The sequence below is a fragment of the Petromyzon marinus genome, chromosome 21 (assembly GCF_048934315.1).
Source record: "Petromyzon marinus isolate PM22_M1 ecotype Great Lakes invasive population chromosome 21, UKy_Petmar_22M1.pri1.0, whole genome shotgun sequence".
NCBI lineage: Eukaryota > Metazoa > Chordata > Hyperoartia > Petromyzontiformes > Petromyzontidae > Petromyzon > Petromyzon marinus.
The window spans coordinates 8,455,277-8,477,355 of NC_133687.1; the positions used below are offsets into that span (position 1 = coordinate 8,455,277).

The 22,079-nt window shown below is 47.1% G+C and overlaps 1 protein-coding gene across 4 annotated transcripts in view; it reads right to left on the minus strand.

Moving 5' to 3' along the window:
• LOC116944325 (SH3 and multiple ankyrin repeat domains protein 2-like) overlaps window positions 1-22,079 on the minus strand; it is a 375,705-nt gene that overhangs the window by 300,906 nt on the left and 52,720 nt on the right. For all 4 annotated transcript variants that reach the window (XR_012942522.1, XM_076068527.1, XM_076068526.1 and 1 more), the window contains exons 2-3: window positions 17,754-17,957; window positions 8,472-8,540 (exon numbers count right to left, since the gene is read on the minus strand). Coding sequence is in view for 3 of the 4 variants with exons in the window: in XM_076068527.1 (XP_075924642.1) it covers window positions 8,472-8,540; window positions 17,754-17,957 (273 nt within the window). In the remaining variant the exon portion in view is untranslated. The remainder of the gene's footprint in view (window positions 1-8,471; window positions 8,541-17,753; window positions 17,958-22,079) is intronic.

A 22,079-nucleotide genomic window follows, 5' to 3' on the forward strand; every position in this document is an offset into this window, starting at 1 on the left:
CACAAAAAGAACAACGTCTATACAAAATCAATTCATCAATCAATTAAACGAAGCATACTAATTACAATTAAACAAAATGTTTAACTCAGTGTAAAAAAGAAAACACGTTTGTTTTTGTGTGTGCCTATGTGTGAGTGTGTGTGAGAGTCAGGCTCCATGGAGGACACTCCTGGGTAGTTTTGCTCATCAGAATCAGAATCAGAAAGGGTTTTATTCGCCATGAAAGTTCACACCGACACGGAATTTACTTTGGCAGGATGGTGCATACATTCAACATATAGGAATCTAAAATCTTAAATAAGTTTTAAACAAGTCTTACTATAATAATAAGGGTTAAAAGTCTAACTAACACCAAGGGGCTGAAGTATATAAAATTGAATAAATATCGAATATAAAATAGCTTTAAGACATAATTTAAAAATAAAAAATACAAATAGGTTAACATAGTTAATATCGGCAAGGTGTCATTATGTAGATAAGGCTGACCCGTGGTCTACGCTTGAAGCTATTGAGGGGACGGTGATGATAGTTTGGCAATGTGCAGATAGGAATTCCAGAGTACGGAACCGCTGTGTCTGATGGAGAATTGAGTCCGTGCGTGGTGCGGCATGCGGAATCATTTCGCGACTTCGACATCACCAAAAAAAGATTCCATTTAACGAATGTGGAACATTGGTATTTTCATACCAGAAATTTGGGCCAATTATCGCGGCGCCTTAACGTTCAAAGAAAAAAAAAAGCTGGAAAAAAATGAAAAAAATAAATCTACGTAAAAAAAAATATGTCAGCGCGGAACCATCGTGACAGAAGGATTAAGGAGGGAGAAGCGCCAGGGTGGAATTATCGTAACCAGCTCGCGAAGCTGCCTAAAAATTATACCGTCCTGTTCGAGCTCGACATTTTCCCACGCACAAAGTCTCCGGCAGCGTGCTACTGCGGTCGACCGGGGCAGACGACGGGAGCGTGTAAGGGACTCGATGCCCGATTAGAGAAATAAACACACAAAGGAGGCACCTTTACAGCGATAGACTCCGCTGTTCCTGACGTCAGTATCCGGCTCAACCGCCTGAGCGTCGAAAAATAGATTTGTTGTTTCTCTACATCAACATTCGCCATACGAATTAGAAGAAGAGGAAATTAAGAAGCGGTGATACCCCGGTTAACGTCGGGAGGGATGCGTTCCTGAAAGGGGCGACGACTATCTGAAACGACGTCGATCGAAGCGATTTACAGGGCTGGAGGGGCGAAGGCTGAGAGGCGACGGGGCACGGTGAAAGGATGGGGAGACTACGATGCCGTCAGCGACGTTTTAAGTATGCGGGGGGTTGAGGCGACGCAAATCGGGCAGTAGCGGTGTGTCGATAGTTATAAGGCGGCGACGAGTTCGCGAAACGACGCGGAAGGGGGGAGGCGCATTTTGGCTTATTGCCGTTTCAAAATGCGGCGGGATTTTTTTTCTCTCGCTCTCGAGTTCATTTTTGTTACGATCAATTTTAAACGTTTTTTTTTGTTAAACCAACGTTAAAGCAAGCAAATTGTCCGGCCGAAGTCTCTCTTTCCGAAAGAGGCTCGTCTCGACGGGCTCTCCGCTTTCTCCTGGGTAAAGGTTATTGGTGACACGTGCAGCTGCAAGGTGCTGGCCACGCGTTTGTGCGTGCGACCCACAAAACGCCCTCGGTTTAAACAACAGCCCTTGCTTGCCGTTTATCCGTAGCAGAGGGGGCTCGGCAAAAAAAAAAAACACGCGGCTCATTGAGGGCTGCCCGCTCCGTGTGACGTTCTTTGTCAGGCACCGTCGGTCTCGTGTGCACGTGTTCACCGCAGTGCATTGTGGCTCTTTATTTTTTGTATTTTTACTACCAGTTGCCGACCCCACACAGTGGCCGCCCAGGGTCTAGACTCGGTCTGAACGATTAATCGATTTAAAATCGAAATCGCAATTTAAATCAATGTGATTAGTAAATCGCAAAGGCTGCGATTTTTAGCGATTTGAAAAGTGCTATTACTTTCTTATTGCAATTTTTATTATTATTATTATAGCTTTATTTATTTAACTTAACAATTGTTCTATGTTTGATTGTTCTATTTCAATTAAAACATTTCAATAAATACATGTTCGAAGCAATTCATATATTTTAAGTTCTCATCCTTGCATTAGAATATATCGAACAGTTCATATTTTGATGGTATTGTGTGGTAATGCTCCATCACGTGTTTTAAATCTATTACACACTGAATATTGAACTGAAGCTTGACTTAAACAAATGTAATCGCAAATCAAATCGCAATCGCAATATCTGTCAGAAAAATCGCAATTAGATATTTTCCCCCAAATCGTTCAGCCCGAGTCTATACCCAGAGGTGGAGCCGCTGTCATTGGGGCCCTATCTTGCTCCCTGTCGCTGGAACCAACTCTCCCCCTGCAAAGCCATTATCTGCACTGATGCAATATGACCGCGATATACTTAATCTATTTTACGTATTTGTTTTTGTTTGTGTTTTGTATGTTCCTTTCCTATGCTTTGCACTCCGATCGTTTTTTTTGTTGTTGCAATTGTTTGTTGTTGTAACTTTCTGACCCCGTGCTCCCTGCTGGACATCTGTGAAAAAAGAGCTTAATAGCTCATCGGATTTCCCCAGGATGAATACTGATTCTGATCTTCACTGCAATCTGCTTCTGTTCCTCCCTTAAAACCCACCTCTTCTCTCCAGCCCATCATCCTGCCACTCCATGCCAGGGACGTGCGGACAGAGGAGGCAGAGCCTCACCTGTCATACTCCAATGAAAATAGCTGTTACGAAAAGAAAAAACATAATAAAATAAAAATGAAGATATTTACACTGATCTGTGTTATAAATGTCATTTCTGTATGATTCCAAAAATTGTTATAGTCAAAACATGTCACCAATGTCACCATTGGTGTAATGTGTAATGTAATCATTGCTGACCAATGTAATCATTACATTGGTGGCATACAGAGAGATAGTAACAGGCACGCGCTTATTGCCCGCGCTCCATTCAGTGCCTGAGGGGTTGCGCAATCAGAGGGGAGGCTGAGCTCGCCGCTGCCTCACCTCTCGTCTCTTCCTGTATTTGCAGCGAAGCTCCGCAAATTTGGCGATTTTGACGATAAAAATTAATTGCAATCATACAGAAATTACATTTATAACACAGATCAGTGGAAAAATCTTCATTTTTTTTCGTAACAGCTATTTTCATTGGAGTATGTCAGGTGAGGCTCTGCCTCCCCTGACCGCTCGTCCCTGCTCCATGCCTCTGCGTCCCAGCTACGACCAGGCATACCCCTACCACTATCAAAACCCCAATCACTACCCCAACTCCTATCACTACCCCAACCTCTATCACTACCCCAACTCCTATCACTACCCCAACCTCTATCACTACCCCTATCATAACCCCAATCACTACCCCAACTCCTATCACTACCCCAACCTCTATCACTACCCCAACTCATATCACTACCCCAACCTCTATCACTACCCCAACTCCTATCACTACCCCAACCTCTATCACTACCCCAACTCCTATCACTACCCCAACCTCTATCACTACCCCAACTCCTATCACTACCCCAACCTCTATCACTACCCCTATCATAACCCCAATCACTACCCCAACTCCTATCACTACCCCAACCTCTATCATAACCCCAACCCCTATCACTACCCCAACTCCTATCACTACCCCAAATTCTATCACTACCCCAACTCCTATCACTACCCCAACCCCAATTACTACCCCAACCCTTATCACTACCCCAACCCCTATCACGACCCCAACCCCTATCACTACCCCAACCTCTATCACTACTCCAACCCCTATCACTACCCCAACCCCTATCACGACCCCAACCCCAACTCCTATCACTACCCCAACTCCTATCACTACCCCAACCCCTATCACGACCCCAACCCCTATCACTACCCCAATTCCTATCACTACCCCAACTCCTATCACTACCCCAACCCCTATCACTACCCCAACCTCTATCACTACCCCAACCCCTATCACTACCCCAACTCCTATCACTACCCCAACTTCTATCACTACCCCAACCTCTATCACTACCCCAACCCCTATCACTACCCCAACTCCTATCACTACCCCAACTTCTATCACTACCCCAACCCCTATCACGACCCAAACCCCTATCACTACCCCTACTCCTATCACTACCCCAACCCCAACCTCTATCACTACCCCAACTCCTATCACTACCCCAACTCCTATCACTACCCCAACCCCTATCACTACCCCAACCCCTATCACGACCCCAACCCCTATCACTACCCCAACCCCTATCACTACCCCAACTCCTATCACTACCCCTACTCCTATCACTACCCCAACCCCAACCTCTATCACTACCCCAACTCCTATCACTACCCCAACCTCTATCACTACCCCTATCATAACCCCAATCACTACCCCAACTCCTATCACTACCCCAACCTCTATCACTACCCCAACTCATATCACTACCCCAACCTCTATCACTACCCCAACTCCTATCACTACCCCAACCTCTATCACTACCCCAACTCCTATCACTACCCCAACCTCTATCACTACCCCAACTCCTATCACTACCCCAACCTCTATCACTACCCCTATCATAACCCCAATCACTACCCCAACTCCTATCACTACCCCAACCTCTATCATAACCCCAACCCCTATCACTACCCCAACTCCTATCACTACCCTAAATTCTATCACTACCCCAACTCCTATCACTACCCCAACCCCAATTACTACCCCAACCCTTATCACTACCCCAACCCCTATCACGACCCCAACCCCTATCACTACCCCAACCTCTATCACTACTCCAACCCCTATCACTACCCCAACACCTATCACGACCCCAACCCCAACTCCTATCACTACCCCAACTCCTATCACTACCCCAACCCCTATCACGACCCCAACCCCTATCACTACCCCAACTCCTATCACTACCCCAACTCCTATCACTACCCCAACCCCTATCACTACCCCAACCTCTATCACTACCCCAACCCCTATCACTACCCCAACTCCTATCACTACCCCAACTTCTATCACTACCCCAACCCCTATCACGACCCAAACCCCTATCACTACCCCTACTCCTATCACTACCCCAACCCCAACCTCTATCACTACCCCAACTCCTATCACTACCCCAACTCCTATCACTACCCCAACCCCTATCACTACCCCAACCCCTATCACGACCCCAACCCCTATCACTACCCCAACCCCTATCACTACCCCAACTCCTATCACTACCCCTACTCCTATCACTACCCCAACCCCAACCTCTATCACTACCCCAACTCCTATCACTACCCCAACTCTTATCACTACCCCAACTCCAATCACTACCCCAACCCCTATCACTACCCCAACCCCTATAACTACCCCAACCCCTATCACTACCCCTATCACGACCCCAACCCCTAACACTACCCCAACCCCTATCACTACCCCTACCCCTATCACTACCCCAACCCCTATCACTACCCCTACCCCTATCACTACCCCAACCCCTATCACTACCCCTATTACTACCCCAACCCCTATCACTACCCCAACCCCTATCACTACCCCAACCCCTATCACTACCCCAACCCCTATTACTACCCCAACCCCTATCACTACCCCAACCCCTATCACTACCCCAACCCCTATCACTACCCCAACCCCTATCACTACTCCAACCCCTATAACTACCCCAACCCCTACCACTACCCCAACCCCTGCCACTACTCCAACCCCTATCACTACGCCAACCCCTATCACTACCCCAACCGCTATCACTACCGCAACCCCTACCACTACCCCAACCCCAACAACTACCCCAACCCCTATCACTACCCCAACCCCTATCACTACCCCAACCTCTACCACTACCCCAACCCCTACCACTATCCGAACCCCTATCATTACCCCAACTCCTATCACTACCCCAACCCCTACCACTACCCCAACCCCTATCACTACTGCAACCCCTACTACTACCCCAACCCCTACCACTACCCCAACCCCAATTACTACCCCAACCCCTAGAACTACCACCACCCCTACCACTACCCCAACCCCTATCACTACCCCAACCCCTATCACTACCCCAACCCCTATCACTACCCCAACCCCTATCACTACCCCAAACCCTATCACTACCCCAACCCCTATCACTACCCCAACCCCAATTACTACCCCAACGCCTACCACTACCCCAACTCCTACCACTACCCCAACCCCTATCACTACCGCAACCCCTATCACTACCCCAACACCAATTACTACCCCAAACCCTACCACTACTCCAACTCCTCCTTAACCACTCCCACCCGTCCTCCTATCACCATAACCACACCTCCACTTTTAATAATAACCCCCCACTCTTTATTTTAACCACTATCACCGCATGTACAATGTTATCATTGCTGTAAATCGCCTTGGATTAAGGCGCTATATAAGTCTATGTAAGATAAGCGGAAAAATATATTTTAGGGCCCTATCCTCAAGCGCTCCCCTCCCCACCACCGCCGCCCGTTTCAATTTACAAACCCCTCGTGAGATAACTAGAAGGGATATAGACGAGAGATAGCGATGCAGCGAGATGGGAGAAATGCGGGCAAACGATAGAGGTGTAATGAGATGAGGGAAGAGAGAGATACACGGATGAGATAGAGATGCGGTGAAAGGAAACAGGTGCAGACAAGGGGACGCGATGTACCGAGTTCGACGGAAGAAACCTAAGGTTAGAGTTAGGGTCAAACAATACGGAGATGAATTGTGTTATTTTATTATTTTATTCTCATTCTACGTGACTTTACCGAAAGAACCAAAGAAGATGAATACGGAGATGAGGCAGATGAATGATATTTTAACGTCCATCGGCTTTTTTTATATATATGTTTATTAGGATCTAAGTTTTGGCTGGCATTTTCGGTCTATCTATACATTTTGCTTAGTGACTCCACAAGGCCCCCCCCACCCCACCCCCTCCACCGTCCCCCACTTACGCTGCTTAGAGCCCGGCACTTTTGCTTACTTCGCTCCTGGCCTTGCGCGCCACCACGCTGTCGACTTCCCGATGGGGAGGCTCTTTGGCGCGAGGCACAAACCTTGCCATAAATCCGCAAGGAGCTACGGCCCCCCCCCCCCACGTATCCTTGCCCACGGGGAGGTGACCTAGAGCGGCGTTCTTCACTAATTTTCACAGCGGGGAGGCCACTTTCGCCGACGATGAAACATCGTCAGTGTGAGGGCTGCCGCACATTTGAAACCATCGTTGGGGGTTTGACAGCAGCACGACAATGATGACGACGATGATGATGATGGTGGTAGGTGGTGTTGTCACTATTTGTGTCTTGTGTCGGAGGCGTCACACGTCAGCGGGCCGCACTAAAGGCCACCAGGAGGGCCGAGAGTGGCCCATGGGCCTTGCAATGAAGAACGCCGGTTTAGTGTGCAGCGTAGTGTATCGTGTAGTGTCAAGCGTAGTGTATAGTGTAGTGTATAGTGTAGTGTGGGGCGTAGTGTATAGCGTATAATACAGTGCAGTGTTCTTCATTAATTTTCAGGGGAGTGCCACTTTCACCGATAGGACATCAGCAGTGTGAGGACCGCCGCGCATTTGAAACCATTGTTGGGTTTGACAGCAGCAGCAGCACGATGATGATGGGGGGGGTTGGTGTTGTCACTATTTGCGTCTTGTGTTGGGGGGCCGCAGTGAGGGGCCGCACTAAAGGCCACCAGGAGGGCCGCCAGTGGTACAGCGGGGCCTTGCCATGAAGAACGCTGGGCTAGAGCATTCGCGGTGCCGCAAACCTCACTCCAAGCCTTGATAGATGTGGTCTCGGATTGGCAGTGAGTTCTTTCCAAGTTGGTGCACAATTAACAAGCAAAGAAACGTAACACTTTCATTAACACTGCCCCCAAAATGACAGAATATACGAGAGTATTTGTATTGTTTGTTGTTGTAGCGATCTTACCCACCCCTGCTGGATATCTGTGAAAAAGAGTGTTATCGCTCATCGGATTCCTCCAGTATAAATAAATATTGTGATTATGATTCTGAATAAGTGACGTTTTAGGTAATGGCCCTTTTTCAAAGCACATCCTACTAAAACACCACAAGCCAATAAACATGTGCTTTGAGGAAGGGGCATTGCCAGAGGTGCCAATCTCAATATATGGTTGCAATTTCTGTTCTGACGGAAACTAACATGTGCACGTGTGCGTGCGTTAAGTTAAACACAGATGTAGCTTCAGGCTGGCAACGTGGCTTGGGATGTGGACACACATCCCGTGCAGATCTAATTAGAATGAAACATGGCTGAGCAACAGCGCATGAATACATATATATGTTTTAGTACTCAACATTCTCATTGGCTATACGAGCAATCAGGGAAGGTAAAAACGTGAAAGTGTTCAACGTCAAATGAATGTTTACCTTCGTGTGGAGTTTCGAGAGTTGTCTTTCATCGATGTAGTTTCTGTACAGCCGTCTCTTGTAGCGGAACTGCAAGACACGGGGTTTGCATGTTACACGGAATGTCATGACGGTTGCATGTCATCACCCATGTATGACGTGGGTAGCAGCAGCAACAGTGGAAGCGTGCATGGTTGTGAACATTTCAACAACAAGTCTGTGTTTGACAACCAGATTACCCGTGGACAGGGGTCAGAGTTGACAACCTTCACGTGGGTCCACCCGTTTAAGGGTTGTTGTTTTTTTTCTTCTTCCAAACGCGAACTTTAAACGTCATCAACGCGAGGCCGGAATAGCAAACTTGTCAAACTAAAACCCAGGACCCACATTGTAAACCCGCTGCTAGTGTTGAAGATTCAATGGAGTCAGAAGCAGCAGCAGCAGCAACGACGGTTCAATTAGCCTCACCTGCAGCTGCCACGCGGCTTTCAAACTCGGACATGGATCTTTGCGATTGCTATTCAGCCAGCCGTAACGCAAGAGGAGGTCGGAGCGGATGAAGAACCTCTGGACCGCGGACACAAGGCTGTCGTATTTTTAAAGTATAGCCCTGCGCGAGTGGGCAAGGCGAGTGACGGGTGGAATGGCGAGCCTGGCACGAAGGGTCAGCATTGTTGCGGGCAGCATGATCATCAATTGTGATTGCCAATTCGTTGTGCTTAGCTAAAGCTGAATTGTAGGTATTTGAGAGCGTTGCTTTTGACACTAAACCAGTAATGTAATGATGTTATAGTTGGCGTGAACAAGGACTTCTACTGATTTGATTATTTTATGCGCCTTATGTTTAAGGTACTTCGGGTCCAATAAATGTCATATACACAACAGCCCTGCACGATGATCAAAGGTCGTGCGTCGTGACGTCTAGGCACTGGGATGGTGCTGCTGTTGTAACGGATGGAACAGTGGACATGCTGATCCAAAACTATAAACAGTTTTATCTATTTATTTTCTACCAGGTAAGGGCCCACTGAGCTATAGAGCTCTTTTTCAGAAGCCACCTGACCACAAATGACTACTCTCACGAAGTGGTTTATCACGTGACCTTTTTTTTCAGCAGCCAAATACCGAAAACGCCTGATGTTGATTCTAAATGTGGAGGGAAAAAACCGGAGGACCCCATAGAAAAATCCACGCGACCACGGGGAGAAAGAAAGACACCGCAAACTCCAAACACATAGAGGGCGTCAGGGTCGGGATCGAACCCCACGACCTCCTGCATAGCAGGCGATGGAGTTAACATCTCCTAGCCATCGTGATGATGATGAGAGAGAGAGACACACACCGCAAACTCCAAACATACAGCAGGCATCAGGGTCCGGATCGAACCCCACGACTTCCTACATAGCAGGCGATGGAGTTAACATCTCCTAGCCATCGTGATGATGATGGGAGAGAGAGAGAGAGACACACCGCAAACTCCAAACATACAGCAGGCATCAGGGTCCGGATCGAACCCCACGACCTCCTGCATAGCAGGCGATGGAGTTAACATCTCCTAGCCACCGCTGCGCCGTGCAAACAAAAGAGGTCGCCGTCTCGTCGCGCCAATGCGGCGGTTGAAACGGTGGCGTGTGTTCCTTCAATCCCCTCCGTCGCTCTCTGTCTACCCAGCGGCGTACACGGCTTCAACTGGCGGTCGTTGGGCAGGTGGCCGTGCGGTGGGTCAAAGTGTGGGCACTCCTGCGGGCCGGTTTTTTTTTTCTTTCGAATTTTGGAAAAATGTGGATCACGACGCCAGCACACTGCGGCCCACTCGTCTTTCGTGACGACGTCAGGGGATATTTAACGGCCGCTGTGAAGCGGACGGGCGCGTGGTGTTTGGTTTAAAGATATATTTTTTTCACGGTTAGCACACAGAGAGGCCGCAGGAATGGCCAGGGGCGGGCCCTGCCGGATTAAAATCGCGAACCTCCGCAACAAGCGGTGAGAACCGCGATGGGCCACTGCTAAAAATCAGAGTGGAAGCCTCGCGGACGAGGGCACCCCGCAGACAAGCTAGTGGCACCCCCCCGTGGGTTATATGAAGAGATGGACGAGTTTTCCACTGCGCGAATGGCATCCGCAAACACCGGGGAAGGAGTCAACTATTACTCAGCGTCCTACGAGCCAGGGAGGAGCAACAGCGTGACACGAGCTCCAATAACGTTTCCAAACGCTGGCTCAGACATTTCCCAGATATATAAAAAAAGTGGTCTGCGCAGTCCACTTAGGAACCACGCCGGCCGTAAAGTAAAGGCGAGCAGACCCTGGGCGCAATTATAAGTGTCGGAGGAAATGGTTTGGGTAGTTTGAATATTTTCAGACATTTTTTTTTTACACAAAACGACTGCGGATATATTGTCATCTAATTTCCACTTTGACGTCCACACGTGGTGCAGCAGGAGCTTCTTCGCCGACAGAGCAGCTTTGCCGAGCGGTGGGCTCGACGCCTGTCTGCGGCAATACTTTTGCACAACGTGTCATCATTATCACTTGGGCATGCAAAGAGGCCCCGCGTGTATTGCAGAATAAAAATGATGCCGCCTTTGATCCTTACGTTGCAGAGTTTACGGCAATTAACCATGCAATTCGTTGCGCGTGGGGAGCGGTAGTGTCGCGGTCAGCGCTACGCTGCGCCACGAACACGGCCACCCGGGTTCGATTCCCGCTCACGGGCCAAGAACCAGTGACGATTATCTGAACCGGTCCTGGGCCTCACCTAGGTCGACTCAGCCTCAAAATGCGGTGTGTAAACTTCGCCACGAGGGAGACAAAGACGGCCGGGCGTGGTGTTGGTCACCCACCCTCTCGTGTCCTGTGCCAGCCTTTCATAGGTGCCCGCTAACAGCACTTGCCCCAACAGTTTGTTACAGGCTATACGGGGGACCTTTGGTTTTGTTTTGTCTTTCAATTTTGTTATTTAAGAAATCCAGTAATTGACTTGTGGGGAAAAAAAAACACTCTCCTGAATCTCAATTGCACTATTTTCAGGAGGGTCCTGCATTGGTACACTTTGGTCAATACATTTTTGTGTATTGCATCCAGAGAAAATACAATACGCATACAAGGAGATTAAACCGAAAAGTGTCAACGTGCAGCTCACATATTATTTAGATTACTTTGCTGCTGTAAACTTCCACATGATGAGCCACTTCGTTGAGCCAGCTTTTGTGGCCAGGACGCTTTTGCAAAAGAAGCTGATAGTTCAGTGGGCTTTACCTGGTAAGATGAAAAATTGTTTCGTTTTATTTGTATATATATTTGTAAGTGATTTGTTTACCTTTCCTATACTTTGCACTCCCATCGTGTTTTTTTTGTACTGTTTGTTGTTGTAACGTTCTGACCTGCCCCTACTGGACAGCTGTGAAAAAGAGCTTTATAGCTCATCGGATTCTGCCAGTATAAATAAATATTCTGGTTCCGATTCTGACCCCGGGCCATCTCACTGCTGTCTGAGGGTTTGAGTGTTTCACAGATATGCGTAGAGGTGAGATTAAGTGGGAAGAGAATTAGTGCTCGGGATCAATGCCAACTCGACACTCTTGCACAATCTCTGCCAGCGTAATAATGTCAGGGTCTCGTAGCCGGTGCGTGCTCAAAGTGGGGTCTGTGCTGAGAGTGTGGACCCTTTTCACCAACCGAGGAGCGCTTCCGTCTTGGCAACACCTTCAGCTGGAGGAAATTAGAACCAAATCGAAGGGGAGATCGCATTGAAGCCTGGATCTGAGAGTGTGATGGAGAGGTGGGCTCCAGCAGCGTAGAAGTGATGGTCGGCATTAAAAATGGTAAATGATTCGATGGGTCGCTACGCTGCTGCTGTTGCTGCGTTGGCAGTGGTGCCCGAGCACAGTTAACAGAATCAAAGAAACTCAAACGCATTCGTCAGGAGAGCCGTGGGCTTTGAGAGAACATGTGTAAAGTAGGCGACGCTTCGGGCAACGGTCCATCTTCATATAGCACAAACATTGGATTTACAGGGTGGTGCAAAAAAAATGTTAACACTTATATGGGACGATCGTTTTTAATGGAAAAATAACGGAAAATAATACGCTGTAACGTGATAACAAATGCAATGTTAATGGCCTGGAATCTTCTCCAGGTGGTCTCCAGAGCCCCGGAGGCGGCAGCACGTTCCTCGTGGTGTTGTTGCAAATTTTTAACACCCTGTATGTGTTTGGTTGTTGTTAAAACTGGCAACGGGTTGGTTAAGCGGAAGATATTTGTTTTAAAGAATTGGATGTGACCGTGGTGGTCACACCACAATGCCCCCTTTTGTGACCTTTTGAAATGTAAAACGATCGCACCGTCCTTAATTGTCAAAGTACGATTTATTCATAAAATAATAATATATATTTTATTATTTTGTTGTTTCTCTTCAACGTGACTTTACCGAAAAAACTAAGAATATGAATTACTGCAGTCACGAAAGCTTTAAATCAAAATTTAAAGTACGATTTGTTATGGCATTGTTTCTTGTTGTTAACGTACGCATAAAAGGGATATATATATATTTTTTTACCGAATCGAAAGGTGTTTAGGGGGTCGCTATCATGGTCCCAAGTAAGGATCATGATCTAGAATAAAATAATAATTAAGTAAAATTAAAAGAAGTAAGGACCATATTCTTGGTTCTTTCGGTAAAGTCACGTAGAAGGGAAACAATACAATAATAAAATATAAAACAGTAAAATTCTCACGACGTTTCGACTGCAACACAAGCAATCATCATGAGGTGTGAAAACCACAGCAAGAAAAATTGAAAAAAGTGGCGGTTTCAAATAAAATCACATTTTCTTGTTGTGGTTTTCACACCTGATGATGATTGCTTGTGTTGCAGTCGAAACGTCGTGAGAATGTTATTGTTTTATATTTTTATTATTTTATTGTATCCCTTCTACGTGCCTTTACCGAAAGAACCAAGAATATTAATCCTTGCAGTCACAAAAGCTTTAAATCAAAAATAGGGACCAATTAAGGACCGTGATCTAAAATTAAATAAAGACCACCCAAATACACACCACCATCGACATAAGAGCTGCTGTACTGTATAGTGTATAGATCCACAAAAGTTATTGCGGCTATAAGCTCTCGACAACATGGAAATTATTAATTTGTATTGACATTAGACGTAGGGCTCTACACATTTCCTTGTATGACGACCAGCGTTTAGCATTGTAGTCAACTGACGGCTTACATCGTTAATTGGCAAGCGGCACTCTGCAATTATAAAATTATTTTAACCATACACCTTTTTTACCAAGTAAGGCCCACTGAGCTATATAGGTCGTTTTCAGAAGCGACATGGCCTTATCATCACCACTTGGAAATTTACAGCAGCCAAATGCTCTAAACGCGTGACGTCGATTCTAACTGAGGGCCCGGAGAAAAATCCACGCGACCACCAAGGGAATAGAACCCACGACCTCCTGTATGCGAGGCGAGGTCGTTAACATTTCGCCACCGCGGCGAATCCCATTGTTAAAGACTCCCCCACCGCGCCCCCCCCGCCGCCAAAATCAGAAATGGATCGAACACTTCCCGCGGAGCTCCACCACTCACGCGGCGAAGGGATAAGGAAAGTGATCGAAGTCGGGGTGTGGCGTTCAAGATCGAAGATGAGATTGGCTCCTTGGCACGACGTCACCGCGTAAATCCACGGGCCGCGTGACAGAGCAATCAACGAGAGTAGAGAGACACTTAATTGTGAAATCGAGTGTGTGTGTGTGTGCGCGCGCGCGAGCAAGTGGGCGAGCGTGGTTAGCACGAGAGCACACGCGCCGCCTCCCCGAATTGTGTGTAAACACACATTTATTTTGCATGGGGAAAACAGGAAGAAGATGCCCCGGTGTCACGTAAATGTGCGCTCAAGTAAATCGTTCGGCGATGCTGCGTTTTGGCAGCGGCGTCCTCGTTTTAGACGAGTGTGGCCTGAAGAGAGGGAGATAATACTGGTAGGAACGAAGTTGTAAACTGAGTGTACCAGCCTGCAATAGATTAATGTGTCCGTCCGTCCGTCCCCTTTCAATACTTTAACGAAGTGAAATCTCGTGCTGTTGGGGTGTAAAAATAAAATTGCGCAAAATTCCAATGTTCCTACCAGCCCACCCTGCAGGGACCTGTTATAATGTGTGACGTTTTGGGAAATGTCCCCTTTTCTTAATTGCACACGGAGAAAGGGGGGACATGCAGAAGAACCATTGCTTGAAACGTCGCCTATTATATATAAAAAACATTTTTTCCCTATTTAAGGCCACTGTTATTGATAAACGCGTTGCTTGCGTTTTGTTTGTTCGTTAAATAAGTAAATAACTATAAACCACGGTCGGAGACTCAGGAGGCGTGCTTGCTGGCCACTCTGCACCAACCCAAGGCGTGGCCGCAACGCCTCAGCTGCGGGCTATGCGTGCGCGTCAACCGCAGCTCGGTGCAGCCGACAGCGCGGCCTGAACGGGGTCCAACGTCGTCAGCCTCTGAAAAGTGTCGCGGCAGTCATAGCCACGCGACAAATTTGCGTGCGTGCGTGCGTTTATTATTTTTTTTTGCCGCTGTTGAGCACGCGGTTACTTTTTCTGCAAAGTTGGTGGAGGTTTTCCCTTTATTTGTATTATTATTATTGTTGTTATGGCAACAAAATTGCGAGCCCGACGGTGCGCGGCCGACAAGTTCCGGAAACAGGGTAGTCAAAAAAATAACGCGGTCCATCCATTCCTGCTTGCCCCTAGCCAAGCAGGGATCTCACGCAACGCGGCAAATATGAAGATTTAGATGTGGAGGGGGAAATGGGAGGAGGGAGGAGAGGAATAACAACAAAGGGCAAACTCTTTGGTTCTTTCGGTAAAGTCACGTAGGTTATAAAATAAAATAAATCACGACGTTTCGATCGCAACACAAGCGGTCGTCCTCAGTCGGAAAAAAAATTATAATCCATCAGTGGAACTGCTGAACTAGCGAGAGAGCGACATGTCGTGATATATATTTTTTTTAATTTTGTTTTATTTTTCTACCTACGTGACTTTACCGAAAGAACCGTAGAAGATGAATTCCTGCAGCCACGAAAGTTTTTAAAGTCAAAATTTATTCTTCAAGTCTTGCATATGAGTGCGTTACGTTGTAATACGCAGCACACAATCATCACATGTTACGTGTTCATAATAAAGGTTTTTTGGATTAGATCGCGTAGGTATGAATGTCCTCTCAGGAGGAAAGAGTCACAGGGAAAAAAACACGCCGATAAAAAATAGGCGAATGTTCCCTCCCGTCCGATGACAATTCTACATGGTGTGTACCGTTTATTTTTTTACTAAACCTCCGACTACGGTGTCCGACGATGATTCTCTCCAGCAGATTGCCCGCTGGGTAAAATAAATTACATCTTTAGCGAGTTTCTTGCTCTTAAACGTTCTACGTTTTCGGATGTTAAATCGCACAGAGCAATGGAGCATGGGGGCGCGCTTATTCAATGCGCTCATTTTCACTTTCCCTGAACGTTTTGGGTGCTAATGCTTTGAACAAAACTGCCGTTGAAGGACAAGACATTCTTTGAAACAGCGGCACAGAAAGTACCGCAGAGTGCGTTGAAAGGAACACGCGACATTTCTCGGTTTTCGTTGAGGCGATATGCATGGTGACGTGGCCCAGCGTCAGGGCGTTCGCCGTCTTGTTGCCGAGATTCGTGGCTTGAATCCGGCAGGCTCATCTGGTTATCACTGCCAGGTGCATTAACTAAACTACCGTTAAGCTTTTTTTGTTGTTGTTCTTTTACCAGAGCAAGGGCCCACTGAACTGTGTAGCCCTTTTGCGGAAGCCACCTATAGGTGTCACAAATGATAGCTGAACGAAGTGGATTACCGTCGTGTGGAAATATTTAGCAGCTGAATACTCCACAGCGCACGCTTTTAAATGTGGAGGGGAACACCGGAGGAGTCGGAGAAAAATCCACGTGACCACGGGGAGAAAGAGACACGCGAACTCCAAATATACAGCAGGCATCGTCAGGGTCGGGATCGAACCCAGGCTAGGTCGTTAACTGACTGGTGTAGTATAACCGCCACTTTTTTCAAATTTTCTTGCTGTGGTTTTCACACCTGATGATGATTGCTTGTGTTGCAGTCGAAACATCGTGATAATTTTATCATTATTTTATTATATTTTTTATTATTTTATCGTTTCCCTTCTACGTGGTGACTTTACCGAAAGAACCAAGAATATGAATCCCTGCAGTCACGAAAGATTTAAATCAAAATTTGACTGGTGTAGGTTGAAGATCCCCCAGTGACATTCGGAGCGAGCGGCCCGACGTTGTGTGCCGGCATAAAATTCGCCCACTCTCCCCAAAAAATACCCACAAAAATTAACCCAATTGTGATTTTACACACACAGCAACTTCGCCCTCTGACTGCGAAACTTCCGTCTGTGTCACAGTGCCTTCGTTTGCGATGGCCTTGCGCTGTACGAATGCCAGCGGGGAATACCAAAAATGTGGAAAATTATCCACGCTAATGATTATTATCATGCATCGAAGACACCGGTGGAACCATCAAGCGCACCAGAACATCAACAGGCCAACGTGCACACCTCCTTCACGAACGGAAAATTGACAGCGCGAGCCACAGTGGTGCGATTTGGGCCATGCAACCCAACCTATGGACCCACACAGTGGAACCCACACTGCGAGTCTGCGCTCCTCCAATGGAGGGGGAATAGCTAAACCACACGCACTATCTCCTGAAGCCCTCCCGCCGTGGCTATCGCTCCTCGACATTGGCACTTATCTCCTGGACACATTTGCTGCCAGCGCGCGCAAGAATCGAATTATCATCATTGGACCTTTAAACGCTCAACCGTTGACGGCGACCCTCGTGACGTGTCGGTCCTTAAATCTTGACTTAAGGCTTTCGTGACTACGGGAATTCATATTCTTTGGGTCTTTCGGTAAAGTCACGTAGATAGGTTCAAATAACATATATTTTTTAAATGATGACGACCGCTCGTGTTACGATCGAAACGTCGTAGTTTTTTTAGTTTTTTTTCTTCGAACCTATCTACGTGACTTGACCGAAAGACCCAAACGATGTGTCGTTCCTCGTTGCTTCTACGCCCCCTGTACCGTTCCCGTTCCGCTGTAAAGTTGCATCGATGCCTACTTTATTGCATCGATTGATTGAGAGTTGGCGGAGCGGGGGAGAGGGGAAGATACGGGGGGGGGGGGGGGGGGAGTGGAGCGGTGGCGGGGGGGGGGGTTGGGGAGGGGGAATAGTTCCGTACCTCGAGGTACGGGATTCCCGTGTGCACCGGCTGCGGGTATTCGCGCAGCAGCCGCTCCTCGTCCAGAAACTTTCCCTCCCGCCCGTTGTAGGCCGGCTGGAAGAGGCCGTAGTTCAGGACATCCTTCAGGCTCTGGGTGAGCGTGCACAGAATGCGCTGCTTGGCCACCCAGATGGTCGCGTTCGGGTTGAATCTGAGGCACTTCTACGGGACAGAGAAAGGTAAACACACACACACAAGCAAGCGTTAGTTGGGGTGCCGCTTTGGCGAGAGGTTATCTCCCTCGCCTGGTATGCAGGAGGTTCGTGGGTTCATTCCAGACCGTGGACGCCTGCTGTGTATTTGGAGTTTACGTGTCTCTCTCTCATCATCATCATCATCAGTGGCTAGGAGATGTTATCTCCCTCGCCTGGTATGCAGTAGGTCGTGGGTTCATTCCAGACCACGGGGTTTCCTCCGGCTCCTCCGCTTTTAGAAACAACGCGTTTAGAAACAACGCGTTTAGAGGATGAGAATAGGTTTTTCCCATTTTTTTCTGGCAACAAACCAGGTGTTAGGATGCTAAAACACCAAACTGGAACCTTTTACAGGGAGTATGTTTGTTTGCATTGTGACCACAAGTATTGTGGTTAATGCAGACATGATTCCTTGTAAAAGGTTTCAGTTCTGTGTTTTAACATCTTGACACGGCTGTTTTGTTGCCAGAAAAAAGGGGGAAACCCTATTCTCATATTTTGTTGCTGGCAAAGTCGGTCCCATGATGTGTTTGGAGTAATTGGCCACGATACATTCCAAGCGATAAGCCACGTTCGTTGAATTAACATTTGCTATAGCCAGGTCGCTTACAAATAAAGAGCTAAATAGCTCAGTGGCCCTTACCCGGTAAAATAAAAAATAGTTAATAGTTAATCATATTTAATAGTAGCACAGCCCCCACCCCTCCGCTCCCCCCCGACGTGCACAGTGTGGCTGGAACCATGTTACGATTCAAAAGGCAAGCGTGGTTTAGCGTCTGAGTTACTTTTATCTGTTACGCGCGGATGATGACGATGATGGTGGTGGTCCCGTTTAGCCAGTTTGCCCGGCTATGTTCACACGGGAGATCCGTGGAAATGCTTGAGCATAGAAGCAGCAGCAACAACAACAAACACAAAAGACGAAATCGTCAATATCGCAGAGAATGAGTACACGGTCCTTCGGGATTATTGCGCGACCCACAAACGAGGTATTTCAGGGTGGAGGTGAGCGGATGAATAAACGTAGGCACGGGCGAATATGTGCTTCGTCACCACACTGGCCCCCTCGTCGGATGGATTGATTTGCCATCGACGCGTTTGCGACAGCGGTGGACGCGCTGTTGGTACACTGGGTGCTGTGCTCCTGTGCGACGCACGGGGGGGCGGGGGGGTGGGAAGTTAAACGCCGCTCCCGTACACCGCCCCTGTTCACCCGGCAGTCATGAGCGGGTGTGTGGCCACTTCTCAATCCCCCTTCCACGACGTCCGGCCGGTTTGTCTGGATGCCCTCCAAGGCGGCGGTTCTCAAACGTTAGGCGTCGCCTGCCGGAACGCTCAGCCGATGCAAACATTTCTGCGGACCGCCCAGCCACCCTCCACGACCTGGTGACCAAATGCATTTCGCTCCTCTCCGTAAATAATACCGGTCATGCAATATGATTCCATATCACCGGAACATGAAAAAAAATTAACGCAGCAGCTAAAGTAAAAAAGAAAATTGGGGTGGCATTTAAATATTAGGGTAGTTTCATCCTGGTAGTTTATGTGGCCTCTGCTGCAACTGAGACCAACTCACGCACAGACGAATTATTATTATTGGCTTGAAATGTATAGAGATCTGTGCACATTTTTTTAATCGATCAGAAAAAAATATGCAAAAATCTCTATATCAAATGTAGAATGATCCGAAATTGTGTTGTCATAATGCTTTTTTTAGATTGATCTGGAACCTGGTCGTGATGTCGTCAATTAATACATCACTTTTTTTCCTTATTTTCTTTTTCCCCCCAGACAAAAAATCGGGGTCACATGCCAGCGGGTTCTGCTGCTATTGTTATCACGATGACACTTTACAAGAGGATATAATGAAAACGATCCCAAAAAAAATCCCTCTAAAGAAAATTATACATTCATTCGAAATTGGAATTTGAAAATCCTAAATCAGAAATGGTTTAATCCAATTCGCATCCCTTGCAACTAGGCGTGGAATTCACAAAACGCAATGGTGCACCAGCAACCAGCAGGCTATGCACAGCTCTTGAAAATCACGTGGTTACCGGCAGTTTTTTTTACCCTGGCCAAAGGTCATGTCATACATAGGTCAGAATCAATCTCGGCTCCCCTGTATTCTTTCGGTCATAATGAGGCCTCGCTGGAGTCTATAGCGTGAAATTTACTCGAGTAAAAGATGTGACGAACGGTCATGAGGACAGATTGAAAACTGAAGCTTTTTTGTATATACTGTATGTGCGGTATATACAGACAGAGGGTAAAACCCTGGATATGCTGCCACCAGCTATCAGGAATTTCCACTTAACCAAACCTGGGTAGGTTAATAAAAAAGTAAAGTAGATTCAATGCAAGAAATCATGAACATGATAGAACAATCTACGTTAAGTATCCTGCAGAAAAATGATGTGCAGTGTATAACCCGTAATAAAATGCGCACGAACACATTGTAAACATTGTACAATGCATTTCTCCATGTGCCGTGTCCTTTCTCAAAGATGTTGGCGATTGTGGTCTTCCATCCGTGCCACTCTGCCCATGGTATTTGCTCGAGAACTTTTGCAACAGACACTACTCCCAGATTAACACAATTGCTCATTGATTTGGTTCTTAATTCGCTGTCTTCCCCAGCTTCTGTTATCAATAATTTTCCCAGTCAGCACCACATTCATATTCAGTCTTTTGTTGGTATAACGTATAAACTATTTAAAATGCGTGTTACGTAAAGTGTGTAAGATACACTTAATATGCGAGTGCATCTGATACAGTTGAACCCTAAATCTATTTAAAAACTATCAACTTTTTTTTTAGCAGGTAAGGCCCACTAAGCTATACAGCTCTTTTTCAGCAGCGACCTGGTCACAAATGATAGCTCAACCGAGTCGTTTATCATTTGGAGATGTAAATCAGCCAAATACTCAAAATGCATGTTTCTAAATATGGAGGGAAAAATCCGGAGGGACCCGGAGAAAAATCCACGCGACCACGGGGGGAGCATGCAAAACTTTAAATATACAGGCATCATCAGGGTCGGGATCGACCCCATGACCTCATGTAAACCACGCAAGGCGGTAAACATCTCGCCAGCGTGGCGCCCCAGAATTCAAATCGTAAATACACCCGCAGCAATATTGCGTGGCGAAAGCTTGAGAGAAGATATTGCTCAACACTCAATCCAGAACAAAAAAACACACGAGGATTTTCCAAGCGGCTGAGAAAACCTACTTATTGTGTCGGTGTGCTGTACGATGAATCGCTTAAACACTGCGCTGCTGTACACGTTCATCTCACACTGTATAGCGAGCACCTATGAAGGCAGGCACGACACGCAAGGGAGTGGGTGGCCATCACCACGCCCGACCGCCCGCCTTTGTCTCCCCAGTGGCGATGTTTACACACTACACCAGGTGCTCATTTGAGGCTGAGTCGACCTAGGGGAGGCCCAGGACCGGTTCAGATAATCGTCACTGGTGTTGGCCGTGAGCGGGAATCGAACTCGGGTGGCCGGGTTTGTAGCGCTAACCGCCACACACACGCAGGGTTGATGTTTTGTTTCCAGTATTGATTTTCAATCGTCCCAAGCCTTTGGCGCCGCACAGAGAATATTGGCACCACACACGTTTCGTACACCCAGATCTCAGAATCAGAGTCAGAATATGTATTTATACTGGAGGAATCCGATGAGCCATGAAGCTCTTTTTTCACAGATGTCCAGTAGGAGCAAGGGGTAAGAACGTCACAACAACAAACAGTACAAAAACACAATAGCAGTGCAAAGTACAGGAAAGGCAAACAAATCACCCAAAAACTATAAAAAAAAACTAAACCACTCCCATCCTACCAGACAAAGCCCACTGAGCGTATTAACTTTTTTTTCAGAAGCTAGCCTGGCCACGAATGATAGCTCAACAAAGTAGCTGATCACGTGGAAATTAATAGCAACAAAATAATCTCAATGCAATGTTTCTAAATGTGGAGGGAAAAACCGGAGGACCCGGGAAAAAAATCCATACGTCCACGGGGAGAGAGAGAGACACGCAAACTCCAAATATATTAACATGTAGGCTTTCGCAAACGATAT